The sequence below is a fragment of the Esox lucius genome, chromosome 24, assembly GCF_011004845.1.
Source record: "Esox lucius isolate fEsoLuc1 chromosome 24, fEsoLuc1.pri, whole genome shotgun sequence".
Taxonomy (NCBI): domain Eukaryota; kingdom Metazoa; phylum Chordata; class Actinopteri; order Esociformes; family Esocidae; genus Esox; species Esox lucius.
Window position 1 is genome coordinate 29,373,228 of NC_047592.1, and position 17,332 is coordinate 29,390,559.

The 17,332-nt window shown below is 38.3% G+C and overlaps 1 protein-coding gene across 11 annotated transcripts in view; it reads left to right on the plus strand.

Annotated features, from left to right (window-relative positions):
• LOC105008546 (collagen alpha-1(XXV) chain) overlaps positions 1-17,332 on the plus strand; it is a 388,822-nt gene that overhangs the window by 285,347 nt on the left and 86,143 nt on the right. For all 11 annotated transcript variants that reach the window (XM_020044365.2, XM_020044363.2, XM_020044369.2 and 8 more), the window contains 3 exons: positions 9,947-9,991; positions 14,344-14,421; positions 17,225-17,248. In XM_020044365.2, the coding sequence (XP_019899924.1) occupies positions 9,947-9,991; positions 14,344-14,421; positions 17,225-17,248 (147 nt within the window). The remainder of the gene's footprint in view (positions 1-9,946; positions 9,992-14,343; positions 14,422-17,224; positions 17,249-17,332) is intronic.

The following is a 17,332-nucleotide window of genomic DNA, read 5'->3' on the forward strand; positions in this document are numbered from 1 at the left end:
CGACCAAATATATTTATTTGCGAGTGAAATTTCTGCCAAGGTCGCCATTGGCGACAATACAAATTTACTCCCTTTGATTGTAAAATTTGCATCCTACGTGCATGTTTTAGAACCAATAGCCTATCGCTTCATTTGTTTTGTTAACGTCATTCATTTGTACATAGTCTGGCCCCTTTCCACTATGGCGAAAACTATAAATGTTCTTGACCGACCGCCAAGCCTCATTAGCCGGTTGAAACCGGTTAACCGATTAGTTTAAAATATGCTATTTTTGAAATAACAGCCATTTCGAGCCGCGCCTGCAATTTCTACTCTGTTTGCGCCTCTTATCTGCTATTGTCTATGGTTTGCAATGAGACATTTTAATTGTTTATTAATAAACAAGTGTTTTCTGTTGGCTGCAAAGATTAGGTTGACGATAGCCTACTGACTTGCGATCTTTGCTGTAGGCTAGTGAACGCGCAAGAGAGAAATGCACATTTCCTATGGATTAGGCAATATATATATATATTTTTTTTGGATAGTTCTGTTTAGAAACAGCTTTCTGTAGATAATAGAAATATTTCAAATTGTTCAGACCTGTGAGGCGAGTAGGCTACGGTTCGGTTCATGATGATGTAATTTCCAGTTCATGCGCCGTAGCCTTATGTTGTGATTATTTATTCGTCTTTATTCATCATTAGTGGTTAATGGGAAAATTTATTAAAATGAAGATACAATTAATACAAAACGAAATTAGTTTTAATAGGCTTTGAGCTTTCTGTTTTGAGGTCTCTGTGTGTGAAAGTATTTATAGTGCCGCTTTCAGAGCGGGCGCGTCTGTAATGGAGAACTGTCACATGCATTGTTTTTTCCTCAAATGCAAACACGAAAAAATAAAAGCCAAAATACTTTTTTAAAAAGATCTACATTTTTTTTTTCAATGGATGGATTTATAGCGTTTTGGGGAAAGAATTTATGGATTTATAGCGTTTTGAAAATATTTTTTTTATTTTTTTTTACTTATCATCAACAATTGTGTTCGATTTAATAATCATTGTTCAACATGTTCAGACTGAGTAAAAAGAAGAAAAAAATAAAGAACATTTTAGAAGGATAAACTGAATATGAAGTTTAAAACTATTGGATCTTCCCAGCGTCACTCTGGATCTGCCATAACCAATCGCTAACGTTTTTAAGTGCATTGTTTTGTGGCTCTTAAAAAAATTATTTGGCGCCTGTTTTTTTCCCCTATAGGAGCCAATGGCTCCTTAATTTGATTTTTTTGTTTGGAGCCCTGGTGTAGGTAAATTTACTCAGGCAAGACTGAATGACCATCACCAATGTCTGCGTGGTTTAAATACACAGACCACGCCAATCATCCAATAAAACATGAAAGGATAACAAACACCGGTTGTAGGCCATCTGTTGCACCACTTGTCAGTAGATAAAATCCTGGGGAGTTTATAGAATTGGCGAACACCATTTGTTAAATACCAAACATCTTACCGTTGACACAACACTTATTTATTTCCTGGGAATTTAACATTCCGCAACCCTAAGGCCCATTTGTTAAACATCAAACATAACCCACCTGTTATAACACTAGTCTGGTTTGCTCATCAGGCATTGTAAAACATCAAACATGGACACATCAATGTAATCATAAATGACAAAGTCAAAGTCATGCATACGTCACTCCAGTCCCGCCCGAACACACATCATAGAGGAAGTCCCACCCTAACACACGTCATACAAGAAGTCCCACCCTACAAACCGGATGTGCCGCCCACCTGTCACATCAATCTGGAAGTCCAGCCCTCCATCAATCACCATAAATCACCATTCTGACACATTATACCCTACATTTACTACTCACATTAATCCTGTGAAAAGACTTCCTATTCACAATCTCCTTCTTTTACTGAAGGAGCTGTGATAGGAGCTATGCAGCCAATCACCCATGAGAAACCCTAAAATATTAATGCTAACTGCTTTGTGCTTCAAGTTTCAAAGCTTTATACTAAATAAACTGATTACTGCTTAGACTGATATCTACAATTCTGTGGACTTCTTTTTTGATGAGTCTCGAGGGTCAGTGACTTAGGAACTCTACTAAAGTGTACAGAAAACATTTCAGTGCAAGAATCTCTGACAGCCCAACAGAGACGGTTGCCTTAGACATATGCTTAGCATCACCAGTGTTATACAGAAAAATCCAACACAAAGAATTTGTTCCGAACTGAGAGCATGTCCACCATGTATAGGAACGATAAGAAGGCTGAGAATATTGTTCAGACAAACTCAGGGTTATTTGGATAAAACCTGCTAGCGAGCAGATTAGCTTCACAGTGTATGTTGCCGTAGTAACTGACTCAGAGAAACGCTGAACTGGCAGATCCTGAGACACTAAATATTTATACGGATTTTTTATACCCTAGTGAATTATTTTCAAATGCAATTTTCCATCTCACTACTAGTTTTTCTGTTATGAGGCAATTTGCATAGCCGTGGCTAAACGACTGTTGCTTTCTATAACCTAATTTTAACCCTATTATTTACACTTTATATGGATTCTTTATACCCTAATGAGTTATTCTCAAATGCCATGTTCCACTTCACAGTATCTACGTTTTTATTATAAGCCAATGTGCATAGGCCAAATTCAGGTATACAGTCATGCACTGAATCCAAGTGCTAAGTGCTGCTGGCTATATCCTCTATTTTTCCCTATGAAATTACACTTTACATTGATTCTTTACACCCTAGTGAGTAATTCTAAATTTAGTTGTAAGGCAATTTGTATAGCCATATTTGGCTTACATTGGAGCCAGTGGAGTGGGTGGCTAAGAAAGTGCTGCTGACTATACCCTATATTTTCCCCCATGAAGTGACAATATGGATTCTTCCTAACTTAGTGAGTAATTCTCAAAAGCCAAGTTCATGTTTTCATTGATGTTTATTATTCTGAACTGATATTCTCAATTCATGTTCACCTTCATCTTATTATTTTTAAAGCCTTAAAGCAAATACAGGCGATGAACAACAAATAGAAAAACAAAACATGAACAAAATATACACTGTTTTAGTCACTGTTGATTAAATACAATACGAAATTACATTGGATAAAATTGTGTGTGCATATGGCCCTGCCTGTCTACAGAATGATGCACAGAATGTGATGCACAGAATTTGAGAGTATGTGTACTACAGATGTACATTTTTGCAGTTGCGGTATGTGGTATATTTCTTAGGGTCCACACCCCTTGCAGCACTTCATTTTGTTACTACAGGCTGCAAACTAGAATAATGAAAATAGTTCAGGAATTTCTTCCCACCACTTCTCTTAATACAAACACACACACAACAACAACAGGACACTTCAGGCTCTGGAGGTTGTGGTTGTGTGGGTCGTGCAGGTGGGATTGTCCAGGAGCCTCCACCATCCTCTTCACTAAGGCTAGAGAAGCTGGGGACCTGGGCACATGGTGTCTCATCTGCATGTGTGGTGTCACCAGTGCCTTTCCTATCTCCTCTAAAAGTCTTCTTTGGAGCTTCCTTTGGTTCCAGTTAGGCTTAATTGCCATCCAGATTGCAAAAGTATTGTAGGCTGAGATATCCAGTATAGTGGCCATTTTAAAGTTCTTCTTTGGCAGCTGTGGTGGGATAGCAGCTTGTCCAAGTTGTCAGCACTTAAGAGAGCACACTGCCATCGCTGTAACTACCTTTATCTGGTTCACCTCCTACCTCTGTTAGGCAGGATCAGAGGGGTTCACATTAACCTGTGGTGTCCTGCAAGGGTTGGTGCTAGGACCTATTCTCTTCTAGCTATATATGCTCCCACTTGGCCTGATCTTCAGCCATCACAGTGTTCTATTCCACTGCTACACTGATGACACACAGATGTACATTAAAAACTAACCTGACCCAACATTTGCCATGTCAACCCTATCCAACTGACTGGATGAGTTAAAATGTTGGATGCGGAACATCTTCCTCCAACTCAATTGCAGCAAGACAAAGACACTGCTTATAAGCAACCAACAGCAAATCACCACCCTGCCATTGAAAAAACAGTAACTGTAATCCGTTACGTTACCAACTAAAATATTGTAATCAGAAATTTGATTACTTCTTGGATTACTTCAATTGAAAAAGAATAGGTGTGCGAAATAATTATGACACGTTGCATGTTTTTTTCTTTTATTTAATCTTTTAAAAACATAGTTGTTTGAACCAAAACAATTGCGCGCCTCAGTTGTTGTGTGTGTGATCATCATGCGCGCATCACCAGATTAATGACAGATGAAGCACTAGTTTAATTTTCTACAATGATATAGGCCTATCTACGATAATATTAGCTGACCCATATAAAATATATCTATATCGATGCATCTTTCTCCAAACAATGATAGACGATAGGCCTACCTGGTGTTATCTGGTGTTGATGTTCCAGAATCCAAGATGGCGGCATGTATGGTCTGATGTGTGTTTGTCCTCTTACCTATACTCATTTGATTGCCTTTATGCACATATATGGACATATATGGAGTAAATTTTTTTAGCAGATTCTATGATTGAGCTCTTTGGTTTTTAGATGAAATAATTTTTATTGGATTATGGACTACTTTGCTGCAGAAAAGCTTCCATCTCCAGGCTCTACTTGGATCCTGAGGCCTTGTTAGCCTACAGGCCCTAGCAGTCTAGCTACCATCTCTAGGCTCCAGGCCCTGGCAGCCCAGCTACCATCTCTAGACTCCAGGCCCTAGCAGCCCAGCTACCATCTCCAGGCTCTGCCTGAATACTGATGCCCTCCTAGCCTCTCCAGACCCTTGCAGCCCAGCTTCCATCTTCAGGCTCTACTTGGATACTGAGGCCATGTTAGCCTCTCCAGGCCTTAGCAGCAAAGCTACCATCTTTAGGCTCCAGGCCCTAGTAGCCTAGCTACCATCTTCCTTCTCTAACCCAGCTCCAGCCCAGCTATCATCTCTAGGCCCTAGTAGCCCAGTTGCCATCTTCAGACTTTATTTGGATCCAGAGGCTTTGTTAGCCTCTCCAGGCCCGAGCAGCCCAGCTACCATCTCTAGACTCTAGGCCCTAGCAGCCTAGCTACGTGGATACTGAGGCCCTGTCAGCTCCTCCTAACATCTTCTGCTAACATGGCTCTTCTCTTAATGCTGCTTTGTTCATTGTTTGTGCAGAATCTAAGATCAAATGATTTATACTGGGTGAGTACATCTTGCAACATTTGTGGCTCTTTGGACATAGCAGACATTGGATATGGATTTAACTGCTCAGCCTTTGTGCATTTCCCTCAAATGCCAAAAGAGTTGGCAGAAGACTTAAATTTAGCCTGGTTGCTACCCAGAGATATTCTTCAGCTTCAAAGTCTTTTGATTTTAAATGACTATTTTGCATTTGATGGCAGACATTACAGGGACTCTCATTTTAAAAACTCTACAGATTCTTCATATACTGATGGTAAACAGAGATGGTTAAAATTTTTATTGCTGCTTTTATCCGGCAATGTACAGCCAAATCCAGGCCCTGAGTTGCAGTGTATTTCATTGCCATCTGATGTGAGATCCATGTCTGGTTTGAGTGTAATTCACCTTAATGTTCGCAGTTTGTTACCCAAAATGGATCTGCTTAGAATTTGGGTGAATTCAACAGATGCAGATATTGTTGTGCTATCTGAAACCTGGCTGACAAAATCAATCACTGACATGGATATTGGAATGGGTGGTTATAACATGTTTCGTGCTGATAGACCAAGGAAGAGTGGTGGGGTTGCTATTTATGTTAAATCTAAATTAAATGTGAAGCTAGTCTATTCAGAATCAATTGGTAAGCAGCTAGAATTTTTGGCAGTAAAGATGGAGTTGGCCAAGGGCCTTTATGTTACTGTTGTTGGGTGTTATAGGCTTCCTTCTGCCCTGAGTACTGCATTGCAGACTCTTATTCAACTCTTATCCAAAATGGACTACTCTGAAATTATTTTAGTAGGTGATCTAAACTGGGATTGGCTGAAACCTTGTTCAGATGAATTTAAGTCATTTTGTGATTCTGGTAATTTTACACAGTTAATCAATTCTCCCACTCGTTTAAATCTTAAGTGCCATGAGAAATCCACCTTAATTGATTTAATTTTGACTAATGTCCCGCACAAATTTTCTGCTGTTGGTGTTTTTTGTTATGACCTAAGTGACCATTGTGTTGTTGCTGCTGTAAGGAATACTAAGATGCCTAAATGTAAACCTCGCGTAATATTTAAGAGGAATCTCAAAAAATTTAATGAACAGGGCTTTTGCCATGATTTGTTTAATTGTGATTGGAGTAGAATAGAGCTGATTCCCGATGTGGAGTCAGCCTGGATCTTTTTCCGGGATTGCTTTTTGCAAATAATAAATAATATAGAGATTTAGAGTTAAGGGGCGGGACAATCCGTGGTTGGAGATATTCTTCATGACCGCAATTTAGCTTGGGCCAAAGCAAGAAAAACGGGATCTTCGTCTGATTGGCTTGTTTTTAGGCAGTTAAGACATAAATGTTCTTCTTTTATTAAGAAAGCAAAATCTGACTTTTATCTGTCAGCCACTACTAACACCTTAAATGATCCCAGAAAATTTTGGAAGGCTATAAAATTACTTTCTCTAAACAAAGATAGTATTAATGTTCCTTCTTTTATTATGAAAGAGTCTGTAGTAGTTCATGACAAGCTGGAGATAGTGAACCATTTTAATGAGCATTTTATTCAGTCTGGTTCTTTGTTTCACACTGCTTGTCCTTATACTGTGACACCTTGTAGAGATGAACCAGTCTCTACAAGTGTCTTCAATCTCACTCCATTTTTAGTGGCTGATGTTCAAAAAGGCTCCTGAAAAACCTTTAGGACCTGATCTTATAGAGCCCTATTTCTTAAAAATAGCTGCAGACTGTGTAGCACAGCCTTTAACGTACCTTTTTAATCTTACTTTAGAGAGCAATACTATTCCCAAAATATGGAAATCTGCATTTGTTTGTCCTTTATTGAAAGGGGGTGACCCGTCAAATTTAAATAATTACCGGCCAATTTCTAATTTGTCTGTTTTGGCCAAAACGCTTGAATCCCTGGTGAGTGATCAGATGAAAAACTTCTTGCATGTTCAGGACATTTTATCCCCAGTTCAGTCAGGTTTTAGGAAAAACCTTCACAGCTGCAATGAAGGTGATAAATGATATCTCTGTTGCTCGTGACAAGAAGCAGCACTGTGCATCACTGTTTATTGATTTGTCAAAAGCCTTTGACACGGTTGATCATGATGTCTTAAAGATTAGGCTTCTTAATTCGGGGCTTTCAGAGAATACTGTCTCTTGGTTCTCAAACTATCTTAGTGACAGAACCCAGTGCATTAAGTATGATGGTGTTCAGTCTGGTATTTTACCAATCCTTAAAGGGGTTTCACAAGGTTCTGTGTTAGGCCCTTTTTTATTTACTATTTATATAAATAACCTTAATTGGCATGTGTCTGATGCAAACTTTCATTTTTATGCAGATGACACAGTTATTTACTGTTGTGCACCCTCTCTTAAACAAGCCATTGCACATTTACAGAATGGCTTTACTGTGGTCCAAAACACGTTGCTACAGCTGAAACTTGTGTTCAATGCAGAAAAAACCAAATGTATGCTTTTCACGGGCCCCTGGAATAAAGACAAATACATTTATTTGTCTGAATGTTCCCTCAGTGACTACTCTTGACGGATGTGAAATACAGACTGTTTCAACTTATAAGTATCTTGGTATTGTGATTGATGATTGCCTATCATTTAAGCCTCATGTTCACTGTCTAGTGAGAAAGTTTAGGCTAAAATTGGGGTTTTATTTTCGAAATAAGCTGTGCTTTTCTTTTAATGTAAAAAAACGGCTAGTGGCATCCACTTTTTTATCTGTGTTGGACTATGGTGATATATTGTATATGCATTCATCTGTTAAATGCATTCATATGATTGACGCAGCCTATCATGCATCGCTGAGATTTATTACTAATTGTAAAGCTCGCACCCACCACTGTGAGCTGTACTCTCGTGTAGGGTGGCCTGCTCTGGCCACACAGAGGCTTTGTCATTGGTACACATTTATATATAAGGCTATTCTTGGTGTGCTTCCATCCTATTTATGTTCACTTCTTATGAAAAAAAGTGCTGGTCATTATTCTCTCCGTTCTCAGGCTGTTGTCTTGCTTTCTGTCCCACATGTAAGTACTGAGCTGGGTAAAAAGGCCTTTGTTTATTCTGCTCCCTTTACATGGAATTTGCTGCAGAATAACTTAAAACTCAGTAAATTGATTCCTTTGAGTGTTTTTAAGATAAGAATGAGGTGTTTTGAGTTGAACTCCCTCACATGTCAATGTTTTTAATTGTGATTTCCTTGTAAGTGCATAATTGGCTTTCAAATTGTTTCTATTAATTTATTTGTCTTTATTTATATGTTTTGTTGTGTCTTTGTATGTATGTAATGATGTGATGAAATTCAGCTGCCTATCTTGGCCAGGTCTCCCTTGCAAAAGAGATTTTTAATCCCAATGGGCTTTTCCTGGTTAAATAAAGGATAAATAAAAAATAAAAAATAAATATCTTGTTCAAGTTTCAAGGTTTATTTGTCAAATGCACCGAACAACACAGCCAGGAAGAGTTGCACCGAACAACTCAGAATTGTTTAGAAGATTAGGCAACTATTTGTTAGATAACATGGCGCTGCCTTCAAGATAAACTTTATATGGAATGTATCACAATTTATGAGGAGAAAAGATGTTGGAAAGCACTCTGCCAAAGGATGATGATTTGCATTTGATCAGGCCACCTCAATTCCATCCATACAGGTAGGCCATGTGATTCGGCTTGCTTTGCATTGCATCACAGAAAGTTGCGTTCATTGATTATCAGTGACTGCCTGACGACACTGACATTAAGCTAAGAGTACAGGTGTATGATCACAGTTTATTTCTTTGGTTTGCGTTTTGAAAATCCTTCCCTGGTGGCCCTGATAATCGAAGGCAACATTTGCGCGGGTGAAACTTATTTGTGTGCGGGTGTTCAAGATTGCAAACGTGCATTCGTGTGCCTGGGCTTTCTGCAACATTTTGACAATGTTGGTGGTTATACAGCAAAACATCAGACTACTGCAGATTTAGTGTACGCAAGAAAAGCTACAGCTATCTTGATTTGTGTATACAATAATGTCAATACCCTTTTTCCATTTATTTTTCAACAATTTTTTTAAGCAATCAAAAACGTGAATAAAACACAATAGGCTAACACATCCTTAGATTTTCTATTATGTTCAGATAAAAAGTCAGATTCCGGAAGATCGAGGGTTACTGGATTAATTGGAATGACTGAATATCTGACAGACCTTTAGCGTGTAATGTTGTAGGCTTTTCTTATTTGTTTTCTAATCTCCAGGCTCAGATTACATTACTGAGTTTGAGTAATCAAAAAATTATGTTACTGATTACAAATGTGGACAGGTAACTGTAACGGATTACATTTAAAAAGTAACCTAACTTTTTGATTACTCAAACTCAGTAATGTAATCTGATTACTTTGAGATTACTTTCATATTAAGAGACATTAGAAAACAAATAAGAATAGCCTACAACATTACACGCTAAATGTCTGTCAGATATTCAGTCATTCCAATTAATCCAGTTTGTTCATGTGGTTTCATTAAAAGGATGATACCCTCGCTCTGCGCTTCTTGTCCTGCCTCCCTCAACCGTGACAGTACAATCTTTTTCTGAAGAAATTTGATCATACACATGTTTTATGAGTAAGGGCCAGTGTGTTCAAATAAGTAATTTTGTTCCCCCGAAATGGATAATGTATTATTTCTACTCTTTTCTAAGCTGCAATACTTTGTAATAAATGTTTGTCCTCTGTGTGTATACCTACAAATATAACCACTTTTTTTTTTTTTACATATCAGGGAGCGACAGGAGACAAAGGAGACGTGGGCTTCATGGGACCAAGGGTGAGTGCCATCAACAAAAAACATATACACTACCGTTCAAAGGTTTCCAGTCACTGATTTTATTATTGAATATCTACATAGGCATGCAGAGGCCCATTATCAGCAACCATCCCTCCTGTGCTAATGGCACTTTGTGTTAATGGCACTTTGTGTTTGCTAATACGATTTATCATTTGAAAAGGCTAACTGATCATTACAAAACCCTTTTGCAATTATGTTAGCACAGCTGAAAACTGTTACTATATCTGGAGTATCAGAGGTTATGGGTTTGATTACAGTCGCAAAATGTCCAGAAACAAAGAACTTTCTTCTGAAACTTGTCTGTCTGTTCTTATTCTGAGAAATGAAGGCTATTCCATGCAGGAAATCTACCAAGAAACTGAAGATATTGTTACAATGCTGTGTATTACTCCATCACAGAACTGCACAAACTGGCTCTTACCAGAATAAAAAGAAGAGTGGGAGGCCCCGGTGCACAACTGAGCAAGATGACAAATCCAATAGTGTATTGTCTGAGAATTAGATGCCTCACAGGTCCTCACCTGGCAGCTTTATTACATAGTACCCGCAAAACAGAAGTCTCAACATCAACAGTGAAGAGGCGACTCTGGGATCCTCTGGTTATGCCTTCTAGGCAGAGTTGCAAAGAAAGCCATCGCTCATATTAAGTTGGGAAAAGGAACCCAGACACTGGAAAGAGGAAGATTGGAAAAAAGTGTTATGGACAGACAAATCTAAGTTTGAGATTTTTGAATCACAAAGAAGAACATTAATCAGACGCAGACCAAATGAAAAGATGCTGGGAGTGCCATCTGTCATGCATGGTGGAGGAAATGTGATGGTCTGGGTGTGCTTTGGTGTTGGTAAAGTGGGAGATTTGTACAGGGTAAAAGGAATGAAAAAGCAAGGCTATAACAAAATTTTGCTACGCCATGTCATACCCTGTGGACAACACTTGATTGGAGCCAATCTCCTACAACAGGACAATGACACAAGCACAGCTCCAAACTATGCAAGAACTAGAAGCAGCCAGCTAGTATTCTGTCTATAATGGAGTGGTCACCACAGTCTCCGGATCTCAATCCTAATGAGCTGTTGTGGAAACAGCTTGACCATTTGGTACGTAAGAAGTGTCCATCAAGCCAATCCAACTTGTGGGAAGTGCATCAGGAACCATGGGTTGAAATTTCTTCAGATGATCTCAACAAGTTGACAATTAGAATGCCAAAGGTCTGCAAGGCTTTAATTGCTGCAAATGAAGGATTCTTTGATGAAGCCAAGTTTGAAGGACACAATTATTAATTCAATTAAAAATCATTATTTCTAACCTTGTCAGTGACTATATTTCCTACGTTGGAAATCCTAACTTATTTCTTACTCAAATGTTTCTACTAAGTGTAACTCAAAGTTAGATAAATGTTCCCAATAACTTAAAACAGAATTTTACAAAATTTTTATAAGTTTAAAATGAAAATGTTCCCAGCATGCTCTGCTTCAAGTTGATATTTTGTAAATTGTATTATTATCTTTGACTGATTAATTAATCTTAGCTACACAAACATCAAACACATACATTTGTCTAAACTAATCCAATAATTCAGTCAAACATACAGTGGGGAGAACAAGTATTTGACACACCGCTGATTTTTCTGGTTTTCCCACTTACAAAGCATGTAGAAGTCTACTTTTTATCATAGATACTCTTCCACTGTGAGTGACGGAATCTAAAATAAAAATCCAGAAAATCACATTGTATGATTTTTAAGTAATTTGCATTTTATTGCATGACATAAGTATGTAATGCATAAGAAAAGCAGAACTTAATATTTGGTACAGAAACCTTTGTTTGCAATTACAGAGATCATACGTTTCCTGTAGTTCTTGACCAGGTTTGCACACACTGCAGCAGGGATTTTGGCCCACTCCTCCATCCAGACCTTCTCCAGATCCTTCAGGTTTCGGGGCTGTGGCTGGGCAATACGGACTTTCAGCTCCCTCCAAAGATTTTCTATTCAGTTCAGGTCTGGAGACTGGCTAAGCCACTCCAGGACTTGAGATGCTTCTTACGGAGCCGCTTCTTAGTTGCCCTGGCTGTGTGTTTCGGGTCGTTGTCATGCTGGAAGACCTAGCCACGACCCATCTTCAATGCTCTTACTGAGGGAAGGAGGTTGTTGGCCAAGATCTGGCGATACATGGCCCCATCCATCCTCCCCTCAATACGATGCAGTCGTCCTGTCCCCTTTACAGAAAAGCATCCCCAAAGAATGATGTTTCCACCTCCATGCTTCACGGTTGGGCGGTGTTCTTGGGGTTGTACTCATCCTTCTTCCTCCAAACACGGCGAGTGGAGTTTTGTCTCATCAGACCACATGACCTTCTCCCATTCCTCCTCTGGATCATCCAGATGGTCATTGGCAAACTTCAGACAGGCCTGGATATGCGCTGGCTTGAGCAGGTTTGAACAGTTGTTGCTTTCTCACCAAGCTGCTTGCCGTGTCTTTTATACAGATAACGAGTTCAAACAGGTGCAGTTAATACAGGTAATGAGTGGAGAGCAGGAGGTCTTCTTAAAGAAAAACTAATAGTTCTGTGAGAGCCAGAAGTCTTACTGGTTGGTAGGTGATCATGCAATAAAATGCAAATTAATTATAAAAAAAATCATACAATGTGATTATTTCTTGTACATGGTGTTGAAGTCAAACACTTCCCCGAGTTGGTTTGTTGGAAAGGAGAATAAAACACCAGGAGTCAGGTCAATTATCGTATCGTATATCCATTTATTACAGAAGCTTCTGGAGACAGAGTGTCGTCGCACAATGTCCAAAGATTAACAGTCATACAGCATTATTTATACTTCAAATACGCCCAAAAGATAGAGGCGTTAAGTTAGCAAAGCAAGTGTGCCATTGGTCCAATTTATGTTCTATACCTTAAATGTGTAAATGCAGCCCCAAACGTCATCTTTGTCCTTTATGTTTTATATCTTGAATTTCCCCAATATGTGTGTGTGTTATTAATATGTTTCCTGTTTCCTGTTTTGTCAAAGACAGGCTGTCTGCTCTCCTACACTTCCTGTTCTCTACTTGCACCTTCAGTTTCAGCTCCTGATGCAGACATTTAATATGTTGCCTGAATGCTTACAATAGTTTAACAACTTATTCAATCAATATATCCACAATGGACAACATACGCATGTATATTCTTTTCCCCAACGAGTGTTTTATATGTTAAAAAATAAATTATCCATTCATGATGCTGATGGGAAATGATGCAAATTAGGCGATGATGTCATTTAGCGACTTCTAGCGACTTTCAGGACAGCCAATAGCGACTTTCCTTACTGAGGAGTTGGCAACACTGGTTTTAGATTCCGTCTCTCATAGTTGAAGTGTACCATATGATAAAAATGACAGACCTCTACATGCTTTGTAAGTAGGAAATCCTGCAAAATCGACAATGTATCAAACCACTGTGTATTTTACACCCACTACTGAAATGATTGTAACAATTACATAAAATATCCATCTTTGTGTCAGACCTTCTGGTTCCAATAGGAATTATGCATTCTTTTGCAAGCCAATGTGGGTAGCTTTGAAAAACTCTGCCAAAGTTCCCAGGATTTCCAGAAATCTAAGCAGAAGTGTTGATTTTTATTTTGAAAATCTGGGAATTTCCTTAAAGTTATGACATAACTTTCTAGCCACAGTGCTAGGATTTCAAGGTGACATTTCACAGCATATTCTTGGTGGACTTACAGGACTACAATATATGGATTTATGAATATGTTAAGTATTCACAGTTTAATATTTTATAACTGTTGGCAAGAAATTGGCTAATGGAATAAATGTGTTCAACAACCATGTCTCAGGCATTAACAAATACAGTCATGGGTGGTAACTCTGACAGAAGAATTTAAAGGGCAATGCATATTGGGAAATAATTTTCTTCTATATGTTTATGTACAGTACACTTGAAATAAAAATTAAAAAGTTAATTATTAAGTTCCTATGAATTGAAATGTGTAAATAATTACATACTTAACAAAATTAAGTTAGTTGACTAAAATATTTTGATGTAATCAGTTTCCACAAACGTTTTGAGCATTCTGAATTTATTAGGTTTTACAGTGTATTCATTTTGATATCTTTGCTATTCAAACGAATTCCATGTAAGTCACCCCAAATGTCAAATGGTTGTTTACATATTTCTAGGGGTTGTAATTACTCTGGACTTACTCTGGACAAAATACATGTTTGTAAACTTCCTTAAGAAAATGTTTTGTGTTATTGAATTTGCGAGAGATTTATTGCTCAGATTGAAATTAGCAGATTATAATTGTTATCCACACACAGGGGCCCCCAGGACAGAAAGGTGACCAAGGAGCCACAGAAATCATTGATTACAATGGAAACATCCAAGAGGCTTTGCAGGTCAGCAACACCGTAATCTTCATGTTTAGTTTAACATTGTTTTCTAGACAAATGTATGTACTGCTGTCAGAGCTATAACACAGTGCAACCATTTATTTTGTTGTTCCTGGGTGGTAAGTGTTATTTCCTAATTGCTTATGACTCAAAAGTATAGAAAAGGATTATTATTCCCCACAAACTTTGCTTTGTGACCACAACAGTCTCCAAAGAGATAACAGATGAATTTGTGTCTTTTCACACAAAGCCAGAAAAAAACATATGAATCCAAATTAACATGTATTTATACTACAGTAATACAAAAATTACTACAAAAGATTTAGGACATTTCAAAATATCACTGTTCTAGTCACAGAAGCAAGGTTTGTGGGGAATAATTATCATTTTCTATACTTTTTAAGCAATTACTAAATAACACTACCCAGGAACATTAATGTTACATAGTATAATCTTACACTGAACAAAATTATAAACCCAACACTTTTGTTTTTGCCCTCATTTATCATGAGCTGAACTCAAAGATCTAAGACTTTTTCTACGTACACAAAAGGCCTATTTCTCTCAAATATTGTTCACAAATCTGTCTCAATCTGTGTTAGTGAGCACTTCTCCTTTGCTGAGATAATCCATCTGGGGGGAAACTGACTGGTTTCCGGGGGAGTCCGAAAATCAGTCAGTATCTGGTGTGGCCACCATTTGCCTCACACAATGCAACACATCTCCTTCGCATAGAGTTGATCAGGTTGTTGATTGTGGCCTGTGGAATGTTGGTCCACTCCTCTTCAATGGCTGTGCGAAGTTGCTGGATATTGGCAGGACCTGGAACACGATGTTGTATACGTCGATCCAGAGCATCCCAAACATGCTCAATGGGTGACATGTCTGGTGAGTATGCTGGCCATGCAAGAACTGGGATGTTTTCAGCTTCCAGGAATTTTGTACAGATCCTTGCAACATGGAGCCGTGCATTATCATGCTGCAACATGAGGGGATGGTTGTGGATGAAAGGTACAACAATGGGCCTCAGGATCTCGTCACGTTATCTCTGTGCATTCAAAATACCATAAATAAAATGCACCTGTGTTCGTTGTCCATAACACACACTTGCCCATATCATAACCCCACCGCCACCATGGGCCACTCGATCCACAACCTTGATATCAGCAAACCGCTCACCCACACAAAGAGAATACCTCTCCAAAATGCCAGACGCCATCCAATGTGAGCATTTGCCCACTCAAGTCGGTTACGACGACAAACTGCAGTCAGGTCGAGACCTGATGACGAGCATGCAGATGAGCTTCCCTGAGACGGTTTCTGACAGTTTGTGCAGAAATGATTTGGTTATACAAACTGATTGTTGAAGCTGGACTATGAGGTAGATGGATTATCTTGGCAAAGGAGAAGTGCTCACTAACACAGATTTGTGAACAATATTTGAGAGAAATAGGCCTTTTTCTGTACATAGAGAAAGTCTTAGATCTTTGAGTTCAGCTCATGGTAAATCAGGGCAAAAACAAAAGTGTTGCATTTATAGTTTTGTTCAGTGTATGTCTGTTACATGAGATCTTTAGATCTCCCTTTCAAATACTATTTTGATTTGTTGTGGGGGAATTATTTGTCCTCTACCATTATGTACAAATTACAGCATTGCAATTCCATATGTTTTAATGGACTGTGTATACTTTTCCGCTTTCTTTGAAAGATGGACGTCAGGCAACATGCTACAGTTCCCTTTAAAGGGTTATGATATATATTGATGGATTTTATTATTATCATATTATCATATATATATTTTGACCGACATTCGCTAACACAAATTCAGGGGACTACCTTCAATCTTAGCTATCTAGCAAGTGCCTTACTGCAATTTAAATCAATCAATCTGGTGACAGGAAAATTATATTAAAGGGTTTAGCTACTAATTGTTTGCCTTCTTTAGTCTTGTGGGGTTTCTGAATGGTGTACCAGTAAAATCATTGCTTCAGAGTTTAGAATCGTGAATAGTGTTTGAATCCAGGAACCGTGAAAAACACAGCCACCAAAGCTGGGCACAGATAATCAAAAAGTTAACTTTGATAACCGTTAATCAGTTAAATAGTTACAATTTTATGAAGTTAGCGATAAATGTTAATGTTAACTTTTATTATAAAAAATAAAATATAAAATATTTGGAGCTGGTGGTTTTTTCCATTGGATTCCTGACTTCCTGACTAAGTCAAATTACATTACATTCGTCCTTTTCCATCAAGGCAAGGCAATGTAAAGTGACGTTGAAGTTATTACATTTTTAGAAGGTCTCAGCATAACAATGATTAGCCAATCCATTTCACAGATACTAGAGACACATTCTTTGTAGCTGCTCACACAAATACCTACTCGCAAGTAATACAAGGGTTCACAAGTGTTTTTTTCACTCTTGACCTTCATACTAAAGCCTTGAGACAAGCTCGCAGTCTTGCTGCAGGGAAATACATAACAAAATAATAGTTTTTTAGGTTAGCGGACATGAGTTAGCAGAAGTAAAATGTAACGGAAGTTGATTAGTCCAATCATAATTTTCACAGTTAAGGTTATATAATTAATGAAAATGTTAATTTGTTAATAAATGATTAATGGATTAACGGTTTGGTGCCCAGCTCTGCTGTTAGCTGTGCCATTGGGTAACCAATGTTGGCTTGCTGATTGACCTAGTTGGTCAGTACGGTCAGTACTATGACAAAAGGTGCAACACATTTGCTGACACAGGTTTGTTTTGGTGCATAACCAGTAATATTATCTTTCGCTTCTTCTCTTGCCACCACAGAAGATTACTACTCTTACAGTGACGGTAATTCACTCTGCTTTGTCTGTGTGATTTGAGTGATTCAGCTTTGACCCAGCATGAACCCAGCCCCAACCTACCCTGCCCAGC